This window comes from Plutella xylostella, chromosome 5 (genome assembly GCF_932276165.1).
Source record: "Plutella xylostella chromosome 5, ilPluXylo3.1, whole genome shotgun sequence".
Lineage (NCBI taxonomy): Eukaryota > Metazoa > Arthropoda > Insecta > Lepidoptera > Plutellidae > Plutella > Plutella xylostella.
In genome coordinates this window covers 6,100,656-6,114,615 of record NC_063985.1, presented here as the reverse complement: position 1 = coordinate 6,114,615, position 13,960 = coordinate 6,100,656, and the positions used below count along the sequence as shown (strand labels likewise).

The 13,960-nt window shown below is 36.4% G+C and overlaps 2 protein-coding genes across 9 annotated transcripts; one reads left to right on the top strand and one right to left on the bottom strand.

The window, feature by feature from the left end:
• Positions 1 to 463: 463 nt before the first annotated feature.
• LOC105385252 (F-box/LRR-repeat protein fbxl-1) lies at positions 464 to 4,221 on the top strand. The gene is made up of 3 exons (XM_011555603.3): positions 464 to 621; positions 928 to 2,655; positions 2,770 to 4,221. The coding sequence occupies exons 1-3, from the start codon at positions 574 to 576 to the stop codon at positions 3,025 to 3,027; spliced, it is 2,034 nt and encodes a 677-aa protein (XP_011553905.3). The 5' UTR covers positions 464 to 573; the 3' UTR covers positions 3,028 to 4,221.
• Positions 4,222 to 5,078: 857 nt separating this feature from the next.
• On the bottom strand, positions 5,079 to 13,928 carry LOC105385217 (heat shock factor protein). Of its 8 annotated transcripts, none has more exons than XM_011555556.3 (10): positions 13,679 to 13,928; positions 12,755 to 13,213; positions 12,488 to 12,688; positions 12,194 to 12,395; positions 11,551 to 12,106; positions 11,287 to 11,355; positions 10,525 to 10,630; positions 8,570 to 8,645; positions 7,348 to 7,428; positions 5,079 to 6,142 (listed from the first exon to the last, which is right to left on the bottom strand). In XM_011555556.3, exons 1-10 carry the CDS (start codon positions 13,781 to 13,783, stop codon positions 5,976 to 5,978), a joined length of 2,022 nt encoding a protein of 673 aa, XP_011553858.3. In that variant the 5' UTR covers positions 13,784 to 13,928; the 3' UTR covers positions 5,079 to 5,975. The 8 variants fall into 8 exon arrangements, 7 of the variants coding, with proteins under 7 accessions (XP_011553858.3, XP_011553867.3, XP_011553891.3 ...); XM_011555565.3 differs by having other exon boundaries at positions 7,351 to 7,428; XR_960644.3 differs by lacking the exon at positions 7,348 to 7,428 and adding an exon at positions 7,574 to 7,707 and having other exon boundaries at positions 6,005 to 6,142.
• Between the last annotated feature and the right edge of the window lie 32 nt (positions 13,929 to 13,960).

The window sequence follows — 13,960 nt, the reverse complement described above, 5'->3', positions numbered from 1 at the left end:
TCTTGCACAACAAAGTTAAATAAAATTAAATGTATGACCTCTTCCTCTGACATTATACTGACAGAACAAGAGACAAACTATTTAATTTTATTTAACTGTGTTGTGCAAGACGCCCTTATGATAAAAATATATAACTTACCTACTTACTGTAGAATCCAAAATTTTATTTTATAAAACTTTAAAATCTAGAAAATGAAATTACGAATTTTGGTTTTACCGTCATAGCCAGTATTGCCATCGACAATAATAAACTGTCAACGTTCCACAGAGCAAACCTAATAACGGAACCGGACATCAAATAAAATGATTTTCATGTCCGCGCGTCTTTTGTTAGATTCAAACAACTTCCATTGAATTTTATGTACATACAAAAATAGACATTAGTGCTTGCTAAAAATAAAACAAATAGGCAAAATTTAAGTCTAGACTTTATTAAAGGCTGTCTATGCCCATGACCTTGATCTTTTAAAAAACTTACTTGTCAAAGTCAGCAGGAAGAAAATGACGGAAGTTACTGAAAAAAATAGTAGAAAAATAAAGTGAAAAATTAAATAAAACACACAATCAATGTAAATGTTTAAATCACATCATACATATTTCGAAATGGATCTACCATATGAGGTATGGAAAAATTGGGAATCTACGTCTCTACTCCTTAAAATATAGTTTTCTTTGTTTGTGTTTCGCACATCGAAAGTTTTTCACGTGATTTGGATCATATTACAGTTGCTTCTTTGTCATTGATTTAAAGAATTAATGGTTAGAGTCTTGATATATCAGACGGAGCCAACTAATTTGTATTTTTTATCATTAAGACATAATAGAGGTACAATAAATTATTCAATTTAAATTTCGCCCAACACATTTATAAAATTATTTTTGAAAACTTTAAAAATATGTTGTACAATTTACCCTCTCTAATTCTAGGTATTGGTGTACCTGTTCAAGTATTTACCTCCATCGGATAGACAAGCTGCCAGTGAGACATGCCGCGCCTGGTATGCAGCGGCCAGTGACCAATGCTTTGTGGACAACAAGGCAGTGGTGTTCTATAAAGCAGAATTATATGATGGACAAGAACCCCTAGACATACTTGTCAAATCACCTGTAGATTTCTCCAATTTTGTGTTCAGTGATGTGGAAGTATCAAACAAAACTAAATGCTTTTGGGATACCTTAGGGGAAAATATAAAGGGTATCACCTTGAGAAGCTGTGACACATGTGAAAAGATGTTTGTCTATATTATAGAAAAATGTCCTAACCTGGAAGTTTTACGTATTGAGAGTTGTAGAGAGCTTTTCATGTCCGGGCGTCTTTTGGAAGGGAAGTCAGATGGCATTACAGCTAACAGTCTTGAAAATCTAAAAGTTCTAAGTCTAACAGAAAATCAATACCTCACAGATGCTCTTGTGAGCAGATTCACAGATGCAGCACCAAAACTGGAAGAGCTGGATTTGTCAGGTTGTTCACTTCAATTTCACTTGGGATTAGTGAAAAGGTTCTATCCAACTACCATTGAAAACAAGCCTCTTACTCCATCAGAGAGTGTACTTACATTTTATTTTGTTCTTCAAGTCATAATATCGAGAGCTCCACAAATGAAGCGCCTCAAGTTTTCCAGCACGCTGATAGATGGTTCAGCTCTCAAGTTATTGGCTGATGTAGAGGATCTGAGGCTTGAATCATTAGAAATGTTTGGTTGTGACCAACTGACAAATTCTGGCATAGTGAAGCTCATTTCATATCAAACATCACTAAAGGTATTGAATATTGGTATGTGCAGTAGAGTGACTGACCAATCTGTGGTAAATATTTGTAGAAACTTAGTAAATCTAGAAAGTTTGAACATACAGAGATGCCGCGCAGTTACTGACTTGGGGATTCTTGAATTGAATAAACTCAAGAAGTTGAAAACTCTAAACATATCACAGTGCGAGCTAATTACCAAAGAAGGATTAGAAAATGGACTACTTTCAATGAAAAATGAAATCTTGGAAGAATTTGATATTCATTCATTGAATTTAGATGAATCAGGTCTCATCATGATATCAGAAAAACTACCAAACTTGCGCTCATTAGACATAAGCTACTGTTTTAATGCAGTTACTGATAAATCAATACAATTGATTTTCAAGAATCAAGTTTGGCTACTTTGTTTAAAAATGAGTCACTGTGATAAGGTGACCGACGCGGGGCTGACAGGGATGGGCAAGGCGCACGACGACGAGGAGGCGGTGGTCTCCAACTACGACCAGTGCTACACTCACCACAAAATACATCTCGGCTCTCGAGCAGAGGAAGAGATCTTGCGCGATGCGAGGCGGAAGCGAGATGTCAAGAAATTGTGCGAAAAGTATTCATCCGATTCCTACACAGGGTACTCTCTCGAGCGACTCAAGTCCCTCCGAGAGCTGGACATCAGCGGCTGCAACAAGATCACTGACGTCAGCCTCACCTACGCCTTCTACTTCAAAGAACTGGCGCATCTGAATATGAGTATGTGTCAACAAGTCACTCACAAAGGTATTGAACATCTAGTCAAAAACTGCCCTAGTATTGAATATTTCAACTTGGTTGATTGTTACAACTTGAAAGATGAAGCCATCAAAGTGATTGTAAAAGGTCTGAAAAGATTGAAGAACCTAAATTTAAGGGTACGTATTTTCTTTCGTTTCTTTACTTACCTATATTTTCAGATTGCCTACCTGACTTGTTGATCGATATTTTTTCTTGTCAATCAAAAATAACAATAACTCTACTTATTTCAGGGCTGCAACCAACTAACCAACAAGACGATAGATGCAGTGCGGGACAACTGTAAGAAGCTCAAATTCTTAGACGTGCAGGGTTGTCGCGCTATTTCTGCGGAGACGGCGTGCACTATCGGCAACATTCCGACTCTCCACACAGTGCTGGTCTCCAAGCCCACTAACTACATGACCGAGGACGGGCTCAAGGACCGGGCGCCAGCTCCCACCTTCCTGCCAGCCCTCATGAGGAAGCTACTCTCGAGGCGATCCCCGTGAGCGAATTGAATAATCAGACCTTGACGAACTCGCATTCACCTATCTGACAAGGCAAGCAGGAAATGGGCAGTTAGGTCGATTGTAAGGACCTACCTACTGTGGACTGTGTTAAAATGTAACATTTTCTAAAAGTACTAATACTAAAAGGTATGTTATGCCCACGGGTAATTATTGGTGATTAACTAATATGTTTTTTTGTCACAAAGAAATATTTTATGTACAGTATTGGACTATGAATATTAAATTAGAACTGTTGGTCGGTAGTCAGGACCATTTAAATTACATAAGTACTCTAATAAATGTTGTGGTAGGTCCAACAAACGTTAGAGCTCACAACCTTTTAGGATTTAGGTAGATACTAAAGAGAAATAACACTTTATTTGAGTACAAAATGTAAATAATCAATTAAGCCTGTACAAATTGTAAATGTTTAATATATTTTCGTGTCACCTGGGGCTCGAAATTTTAATCACTTTAAATGTGCAATATTTTTTCTTTACAATACTGTATAATAAAATCTATGGTTTAAAATATTTTATGTTATGACTCTTTAATTCTGTAGTGGACCTGTGATAATTTATATTTTAAGTAATTATGGTACAGTTAATTTACAATTAAAGTAAACTACACAGTTCGTACATACATTTGGTGTTTTTTGTATAAATTGGGTCGACTGTACTATACAATATTATAATTAATGTTACTAAACCCTCATTGTATTAAATTTTAATAAATGATTGTTGCATCTATCACACTTGTGTATATTTATAGAACCTAGGAAAGGAAAGATATAATTAAAATCAATGATACATCTCAACCATTTAATTACACTGAAATTAAAAATAACTTACAACGAAATATATTTATATCTTTAACACAAACTTTGTTACTATACTTTGTTCTATGTTAATTGAATATTTTGATGATATAGTACAATGGACATAATAATAGTAATTCAAAATTTAAAAATATAATCTTGTTTCACAATATAAATACTAATAACAATACATATTCCAATGAATTGGAGAGCTATAAACATTAAGTAAATATAAAATTTGCACTGGAGAGTAGGCTTTGCGTTCACACCTCCAAGCTATTGTACCAGCCAAATCGATTTTACAATGCTATACAGGGTGGAATAAGTTGGGGTGATCTAACCGAAAGAAATTAAATGTACCCGCAATACCATAAATTCAAAATACATAAATCTGATAGTATTGAACGGATTGTTTGTAAGTCAATCACTGATAAAATCCCCCCTTTTTATATTTCAATACAAACGAAGGCAAAATTAGGTAAGGAAATCGAGCACATTTCATTGAAATACATGATATTACCATAGACAAACATTGCATTCCTACCTAATCAGAGCACCAGTTTCGATAAACAAGAGTAGGTAAGTACTTCTACAGTTATTGTCTAAATATCTATAATATAAAAAATTATAAAAAATTCTTTGAATGTTAAAAAAAACACTATAAGTTGAAGTGCGGTAATTGCAACTATCCGGTAATTGCAACTCACTTCAATAACTCCCACAATTCTTGAGCTATCAGCGCTATCTACATTTTTGGGTAGAACTTTTATGATGTAAAATTGATTTTAGTCTGTCGTTTTACAATGAAGTAACTCTAGAGGGAGTTATTGAAGTGAGTTGCAATTACCGGATAGTTGCAATTACCGCACTTCACTATAAAGGCTTACTTTGATAAAAATAAAGTGTTTTTTTTTCAAAAGTGCTGGTTTGGTTACATTACATCTGTTTGTCATTCTAATTTGCCTCCTAATACCTAGTATACAACCTTCAATCTTGCAGTTAAAATATTTTTCGCTTTGGCGTTTTTAAAATTAACGTCCAAACTGTAGGTGAAGTTTTCTATGAGTCTCGAATCTACATTTTGATATTACACCTTATAAAACAAGGCTTTGTAACAATTAGTTACGAGCCCATTTTACATAATACAATTACATAATATTATACATATAAGCACTGTATGCCAAAATATGGATAGCCTTTGTTACTTGCAGTACCCTAAAATGAAATCTCCAAATCAATGGTGTCTTCAAACAAACTGCAATGTTTGTCGTATGATCTCAAATGCACATAATAATACTTATTAATAATTGTAATGTCTCGTTTACATTATATGAGATTAATATCATACAAACTAAAGTAAACCTTACACAAGTATTTACAGTTGGTTTTCTGTTTTACACGCACAATATTTAGAAAACCACAAAGATAAAATAATAGCTTCGCGCATCTACCTAACAGAACTTACCAAAATGACGTCTGGTTACTAATATTACATATGTAATGCAGCTTAATAACAGTATTACTAAATCCATAATAATTATCTATCCTACTTAAACTTTTAATTACCTTAAGGCATTTGTATTTTTTGTACCCAAAGTAATAATTAAGGCAGGATGCGTGCTAACGACGCAAATATAGCGTTCTATTTTTAATTCTATTATTTATTCCACAAGTAGTAAACTAGTAAACACGAGTGGTAAGTTCTGCTATGTCTACAAAAATATATACAATACAGTCCATACAATTTGTATACATTTAATTTATTCCTGTAGAAAATTATAATGGTTTTCAGTCGTCATTGACTAGTCGTACAGTTTCAACAGATTTTTACAGATATTTTCTGTGTCCAACAAAACATAAATTACAGATCATTTACTGTTTTAGAAGTATTTGGCATTACAATCTGTTAATCCTAATCTGTGATGGATGACAATAGCCAGGTCATGTGCTAACAGCGTTTTCAGTTAGGTATTAAAATGAAGACCGCCTCGCTCCAAAAAAATCCAAATAAATATTTACTTATAGAATGTCAAACGCATAATTTTAAAGCGATTTTGAATTAACACACGTGTTGCAGATAAGCGTGGTGTAGAGGTAATGCGCAGAGTTTCTCTGGTTGCGCAGGCGCAGCTCAGCGGCGCGCGCGCGGCGTGGGCTGCGGCGTGTTGAGCACGGACGGCGCGCCCTCCACCGCCGCCGGCGACGCGCACGCCACCTGCTCGCTATCTAGCCCCGCCTCTATGTCCACAAAGTCTGGAATTTCCCCCGTATACGTAATAAGCTGATTCGTTCCCTCAGCTGAAATAATTCCCAAAACAACGTTAGTTTAACACACAATGCGTCATTTCTACTGTCTCTCTATCTAGTATTGGTAACCTGAAGCTAACTACAGATAACTATGCGCATGCAATATACTCGGCAAAAGGCCGGAAGAATTTCGTGTAAACATAAACTGCCTGACGCTTATCAAAAGAACATGTATGCTTTATATTAGTTTAAGCATCAAGCAGTTAAATTTACATTCATTATTTATTAGAAATATTTATCCTAAATCAAGCTACACTACTTAAAACACCCAAAACCAATATTATCAAATCAGAAAACATTATGCTCATACTCGTACAATGCATACAATATTTTAGTGTCACACAATAAAAATAAGTAGGTGGAAATTGGGTTATTTGTAAAATCGACAACTCTTGGATTGAGTCTACTAAACAACGGCTGGCCACCAAATGGCTATGAAAATAGCTAGTCTATGTACACACACACGGAACATAGGTGCTTTTAAGCTTTGTACGAAATTTGAAATATACGCCATAAACAGACTCAGTTACATTCTAATAATAGACATAATATAATTAAAATTAAATTAATAAGGAGCTAATTAAACCTATTATAGATCATAATAAATTGATGATAATTCCTGTAACGTAGATTATACTATTCAACAAATCTATTATCTTAATGTAAAAGTAAAATTTCAATTTGTAATTATCAACATAACAGAGTTTTAACTATAACATTACATTAAATTATTTAAAATAGTATAGGATAGGTACTATTAATTAATAATAACAAAATAATTAATCTTCTAAGTAATTGAAAACAGTCCATACTTTAGTTAATTAGCTAGCTAAAGCTAAAGGTCGCGACTCACTTTGTGAGGAAATTGGTAAGTATAAAGAAACCGTCAGGCATGACTTTTTAATGGATGTGTTATACCTGTGTTTCATAGTAGTTTGGAACAAGTAGAGATAACTTTAATAATGATAATAATTATTATATGTGCCTTTGTATTGCATTTATGATTCCGATCGTTTAAATTTTACTATCGAGCTCAAAAGTTTCATGACAGAAATTTACTCAAATTCATTTTCGCATAATACACTTTTGTCACCTATGGCAATGTGATCAATAACTTAAAGTATGGACTATCTTACAATCTCAGAGATGCAAAATAACTTTTAGCGTAATAGAATGTGGTATTTATCAACACATACTACCATCATCATCAGCCGCGGCCAGGTCAGGGGCGCCCGCGGCGGAGCTTACATTCGAAACCTCACCTCTCAGCTTCTTAGCTTTAATTAACAATGAAACGACACATTTAAAGTTGAACAAACCTACTCCTTATTTATAACTACGTCCTAATAATTGTTCTGTGCATAGTTAGATCTCGACCATTCCTATCACAATCTGCCATTTAAAATGACTCATTATCATTACCAAAACTGTCCAAAAAATTGATGATGACTGCCGTCTTGCGAATGGTGGTGTGGAGGCGACAGGCTAGTTAGTCGCCGCGTCGCTGTTACGCATCAGCCAATCAAAATCAATCATCGGATACTGTTTTGTTGTATCTACAATTAACATAAATTTAAGAAAATAACAAACACATGTGGGCGTTTCGCCCTTTTAGGGGAGTTAGCCTGCTTGTGGAGATATTATGGAGTTAAATGCAGTGGAGAGTTTGCAGAAATCTGCGTTTGGGGTAAAAACTAACCCGTGGCTTCTCATTTGAGAATGTCAAGTTGCAATATACTTCAGTAGGTATAGAATACGATTGCTTTCTAGCTGAAGTACGGGTTAAGATTATCTTAAATCAGAAACCGGGATTACTAGCCTACCCATTTCTATGCTCAAGGTAGGTAATGAATTGTTTTATAAATCAGCAGTTACTGAAACGGCATCTTGTGGTGGTTGAGTCCCAGACATACATTAAACATTATTCAAGTCCATACACAGTGTACAACTTGTAGGTAATATAGTTATTTATATAACTATTATAACTAATATAGCAATTTGCACTTGGCATTTATAAAAACAATCAATTACCTACCAGTCGAAGACAAAATGTGACCGATTCTGAATCAACAAAACTTAATTTTATAGTTAGTTCATTTAGTACACATAAATAAATGCATTCATACTTTAAAATCAACATCCCAACCTATATGCATATTATCTGTATTTTTAACCCATCTGTCCTATATAATCATGCTATCGGATAAGGTGGACCAACAGAATAAAATCGACAAACTATTAGCTCTCTCAACAGCATACCATCAGCAAGACAGTCGATTGGCCAATAGACGGTTCCAAATTAAATCATCATTGGTTCAGAATCAGCCGTACTCTGCAGCCCCGCCCCATATAGCTCACAGTTGTAAGTACTAGTCTACTGGTATAGAGGCATGCGCTGGGCTAGCTCTGTCGACTCACCGCTGTTGGTGGGCTTGGTCCGTTCGTCCACTGGGTTGAACGAGAGACCGTAGAAGGGGTCGTCGGCACCGAATAGCTGGAATTGTAGAGAAAAAAAAGTTTATTAAAATGATAAAATTAGTAAGCATACACAGATTTTGTAAAGAAACATTTCTTTTGTATTTTTTTTGTATTGCCTCTTGGTAATTTTATTATATGACTAGATTTTCCAGAGAGCTTTACTTCGCTTTTGAAAGATTTCCCATAGAAATTCGCTCTTGAACAGCCTACCCTATATGTGTGTTAATCCATGGTAGGTACCTGCTTACTACATGGTTTTTTTTAAATTAAAGTGTGCCTACATTTACGCAGCCATTTTACGGTAAGAGTAGGTACCTAACAAACATCCATACTTACAAACTTTCACATTTATAAAAACATTACTCCTCTTCCTTCGGCAGTCGAGTAATCATTACGTAATTAGGGATAAACATGAATGTTTAGTAAGTACGTATATTAAATTCATCATCATTAGCCTTTCATCCCCTCTGACTACTGGGTACCTATATAGTAAATCGGCACGGCCTTAACGCATCTACTTAAATTGCTATACTTATATAATTTTCCACGATGATCCAGTTCTAATAGATTGCTACTTTTACAATTTAAATCGTCCTTGCGCTGTTGCAATAATACATTGAAAATTATTCCTCCTCGATAAACAGAGAGCATGTACCTACAGATCAATAACGACTAAGGTCATAGGGTCACGTTGGCATGACTGCTTATAAAATTCTAGCGAATGTTATTAAGTTAACAAACCAATTAACTTAAGAATAGTTTTGATTAATTCCCCCTTGAAAGCTTTTAGCTTTAAATGGGAATCAGTACCGGTTGCCAGAGGGTTGTTGTGTAACGCTTGAGAAGGCGAATCGTTTCGTCCTTTGCTAATAAAACACGTGAAAGTGCGAGACACGTTGCTCGACAGTCGGAGTCTCCGAGTATCGAACGGAGTAAGGGGTAAAGAGTAATGGCCATACAGTCACTTGTTTGGTAACACTCGATACACTCTATACGTGCCCGCTCATGGACAGTTACATATGTAGAGACATGTCTATGTGTGCGTGAGAAAATCGCAAGATGCTGTATGATAATTAGGGTTGCCGATTTCCATGTAAATTATAAAGCGTACTTTTCGTGTGTACGATCCATCATAAAATTATAACGATTACTTAATTAATTATAAGACGGCCTATAAAAACCCGTCAGGTTAGGTTTATGATGACTAAGAACTTAATAAATAATCATAAACTCTAATAATAAGTCGCATTAGCCGTATGCCAAGACTATAAATAATTTAAAACTGAAAGTCTCCATATGTAAACAAATTCCAAGGCGCATTCATTGAATGACGCAAGCCGTATCCCTAATCGAGAGTGGGAGCAGAAATGCAGAATGCACCTCACACAACAACAGCGAGATAATGTAGGTCAGTACCGGCGGCGCTGGCAGCCCTGCGGCCGCGGCACACGTTGCCTGCAACGTGACTCCGCCAGGGCCGCCAACCTAGCGGGCGCGGAGCCGTGTTTACATCGCCCACTGCCTCTGTGTGCCGTACACACACGCCCGCGCCGTACACAAACACACCACTACACAGACGCTTTTCAAACGTAGCGCGCCAATCAATTGATTCAGAACTCAATACATTAGCCGGCTCACTTGCACCACAATTTGAGTCTATTTCATGGGAAATGCATGCCAATTGGGTTTCATGAATAATGTATTCGTATTTTTCTTATTGCACTGACTGACTGATTAGCAAAATCTAATAAGATTTATCTTTTGTATTCAGCCTTCGCTATGAAAAAATTTAATGGAAATAATGTTTAAAATAGCCTGTGCTCTACACTTATCTTTCTCTACATGCTCTATACCTTCAGGCGTTATTGATATAATTAAACAATAGTATAACTTACCCCCATCAACGTGTTGGTGTCGAAGGCATAGGAATCGCTTCGCAGCAGCTCCCGGAGTGACTCTAGGTCCGTCTGCATCGTGTCCAGGTGGTCATCTATATCACTCCTGAAACATTACCAGACTAAAGATGGCGGTATGCAACAAAAGAATAAGCCAGAAGCAAGTTATCCAAAATTACAGGTATAACGTCCATGATGGTGACACCCCTTACCCTGAAGCCGTACAAAAATATTTCGGCCATTGCAAATTGCAAATCAAAGTCTTGGTATTCTAGTAAAAAATACTGTTATGTTTATTTACATAACATAGCTTATGTGGAAATTTACATATTTTTGGCCATAAGTTATGCAAGATGTGAATTATGATTTATGTTTCGCACTATGCCATGGAATTTTACTGCCTTAATTATAGAATGAAAATACGTACCCCAATTGTATATGGATTTAGGACTGATGTGATAAGCTTTTAAACAAAAGTGGTCTAATACAGATAGTCATATGATTTGTTATGCATAACTTATAAATAATTAATTAAAACATCTTTACACACCTGTTATAAAAATGCTGTGTTTAGTATTTTTAACTCAGGCGTTTATTTTATTTATCATTAGTAGAGGGGCTTTGTCTTATCTCGTTCCATATTAGAGCCGAAATAGCCAATAAAGTCTATTACCATAAGCAGATGACTAGTTGCCAGAAATCTAATAAAATATTTATAGTAGGCCACTTTCTCAAATGTATAAATTAAAATTAAAAACATACTGTTTCGCATTCGTTCCATAAAGGGAAGATAGTTCCTCAAGATTTTTGCAGAAGTTATCTCTCCTATTCCTGGATATTGAAATTATAAAAAATAAATTATTTACACAATAATGATGGTATAACAGTGGTACCGGTGTAGCTTCCGGACGGTCGAGCGTCGCCGCACTGTTGGGAATATACTAATGAAATATAGATGGAGAGGATATACACAAATAGGTGAGATTGTGAATAAGCGAGTGGGATAAGTAATGAAGGTGTACATACACTGTGTGGTACTTGTTGACGTCGGTGTTGTTGTTGACGGTGGCCACGCTCATGCTGCCCCAGTCCTGATCATCCTGTAGCTCAGTTTTTATATTCTCTATTTTCAAGTTGGCCAAACAGTTTTTACTACTTTTCTTTGCCTTAGACGTGGTACCTTTAACGGAGTCTGGCCTTTCTACCTTGATGTTGATACCGCCAAACATTTTGTCCTTTGTCAAGAGGGAGGAGTTGGTGATGTGGTCCTGCAACGCGTTGTGCATCTGGTCCTCGGCTGATAAACCGGCGTCGCTCACAGAGTCGTCGCCATCGCTGGCGAATATCTCTGCCGGTAGCTTCAGATCTGCTGAAGGGTTCATAGTGTTGAAGCTGCTCGGTGACCTGTTGACCTGAGATCTGTGTTTACTCTTGGAGGTGCCTGGGGACAGCAGTACTGTGGGGTCGATGAGCTGCAGGGTGGGAGTGGTGACGGTGGGCACGCCGGGGGACGGCGTCGTCGGCAACTCCGCTGTAGTTAGGAGACCATTATGATTTATTGTGTACGCTGCCTGTTCTCCATCTAAAACAAATTAGCATTTCATTTTTAAGTTTAGTTCATAATCAAATTATTGGTTTGGTATTTAAATGAAACAGAAAGTAAACAAACCTGTTTCCTGGTCATCACCATCCTCCATGGTGACGTGGTATTGGGCAGATAGCGAGGTTCCATTGGGACTGTGTCCCATGGCCACATCTGGGCTGGTGGTGGACACATCCACAGTGACATAGTCCTGCCCCATGGAATCTTGAGATGCCTCATTGTGAAGGGCATCATCATGAGCTAGCTCAAAAATGGTTGGTCCCTCTTCCTAAAAAGATTGATTGATTATTTGTATTAATTGAATTGTTTTTATTTAATGTACTGCATATGTAAATCAATAGATATACAACAGTTACTCACTATATTATCCTCAATCAGTTCTTCCAATAGACCAGCTTCCTTATCAAACTTAGCATTTTTAGCAGCTGTAGGATATGATCCTGTGGCATTGTGTGCGGCACTGTTGATCATCAGCTGGTACGGCCGCTTCACGCCCACGCCGTTGGCTCCACTGCCGCCAGCTCTCGTTGGTTGCACAAGGGACATCAGGAATTGTATGAGCTGCAAGACAAACGGTTAGATAAGTACAGTTTAACAAAAGATAATTCATTAGTAGCAACCACTTACGTTGTTGACTATCTGCTGCTGCTTGATGTGCTTCTGGCGCAGGATGGCCACCTCGCGCCACAGCGCCTCGTTCTCCTGCTTCATGGCGCTGAACTTGGCGTCCAGGCTCTCCTGCTTGCCCTTCATCTGCTTCACGTCCGCCAGCACTTTATTCATCACCTCGGGTTTTATCAAAATCTTCTCCCCATTTTCGTTACTTGTAACTATGGTCTTTGGATTTGCTATCTTTCTCTTTATGTGTTCCAACAAATATGCATGACCTTTCATGAAACAGGGATGTGAGAATTCTATTTCATCTTTTTCATACCTTAATCCACCATTTTCAACTGAAGTGATTTTGTGGAATCCATACATATTCAATTGTCTGATAAAACTTGCCATGTTATTGTGTTTGTAATATAAGGGTAGTAATTCTCGAGCAAAATCTGCTTGGTTTTTTATTACAAAGGTTTTCCCACCCTAAAAAAGTAATAGAATAATGTTTTAAACAGGTATCAGCTGTAAGGTATTCAAAACATAAGGTCACAAACTAAAGGGGATCATAGAAAGTTGTTAAGATGTACTCATTGAAATGTTGGACATTATTTTACCAAAAAAATTAAGAAATAGTTAAGAATTCATATTTATTATGTCCTTTTGCCATTATGGACCAGGTTACCATACATTCAGATTGATTACAAAGTCCTAGTTAAAAAAAAGTCATGCGAAAACAGACAGGTAGCCGATAGCATGGACTAAAACGTGACTTGAACTATTTATTTATATTAGGTTCATACAAACGAACCAGCTTCATTTTTAGGTTGTTTTCATTGTAAATAACTGCAAAGTATTAAAAACAGTGAGCTGTACTGTAGATCTCATAAAGTGATAGTAAAAGAAGTAGTGCTGTTTATAGAGACCATAATAAATAGATAATTTACTTACTGGGCTCCATGAAATCAAATGGTTTGTTTCAGAATCATTAACCAATTTCCATAACTTTCCAAGAAAGGCAGGGACACTGGCCCCTATTTCAACAATGGAACGCATTTTGTAGTTAATTAATGTAATTTTTATCAATATTTATAGTTGTTGTCAAGTATTATTTCTCAAATATGAAAAGTAAAGTATTCTTCGCCATTTAATTCACACACAACTTCACTTCAAACTGACAAGTCAGTCTGCTGCTGTTTCATTTTCACAAGGTTCACTTCATACGAGCTTCAT

What these genes read in the sequence shown, in the direction of transcription:
- LOC105385252 (XM_011555603.3), top strand. Translation starts at nt 574, where the DNA reads ATGTTTAAATCACATCATACATATTTCGAAATGGATCTACCATATGAG. An exon ending in AAATGGATCTACCATATGAG is followed by an intron (nt 622 to 927) that starts GTATGGAAAAAT and finishes CTCTAATTCTAG; the next exon opens with GTATTGGTGTACCTGTTCAA. An exon ending in TGAAGAACCTAAATTTAAGG is followed by an intron (nt 2,656 to 2,769) that starts GTACGTATTTTC and finishes TACTTATTTCAG; the next exon opens with GGCTGCAACCAACTAACCAA.
- LOC105385217 (XM_011555556.3), bottom strand. Translation starts at nt 13,783, where the DNA reads ATGCGTTCCATTGTTGAAATAGGGGCCAGTGTCCCTGCCTTTCTTGGA. An exon ending in GTCAACAAGTACCACACAGT is followed by an intron (nt 11,356 to 11,550) that starts GTATGTACACCT and finishes TTCAATATCCAG; the next exon opens with GAATAGGAGAGATAACTTCT. An exon ending in TATGGAACGAATGCGAAACA is followed by an intron (nt 10,631 to 11,286) that starts GTATGTTTTTAA and finishes GTAATGTTTCAG; the next exon opens with GAGTGATATAGATGACCACC.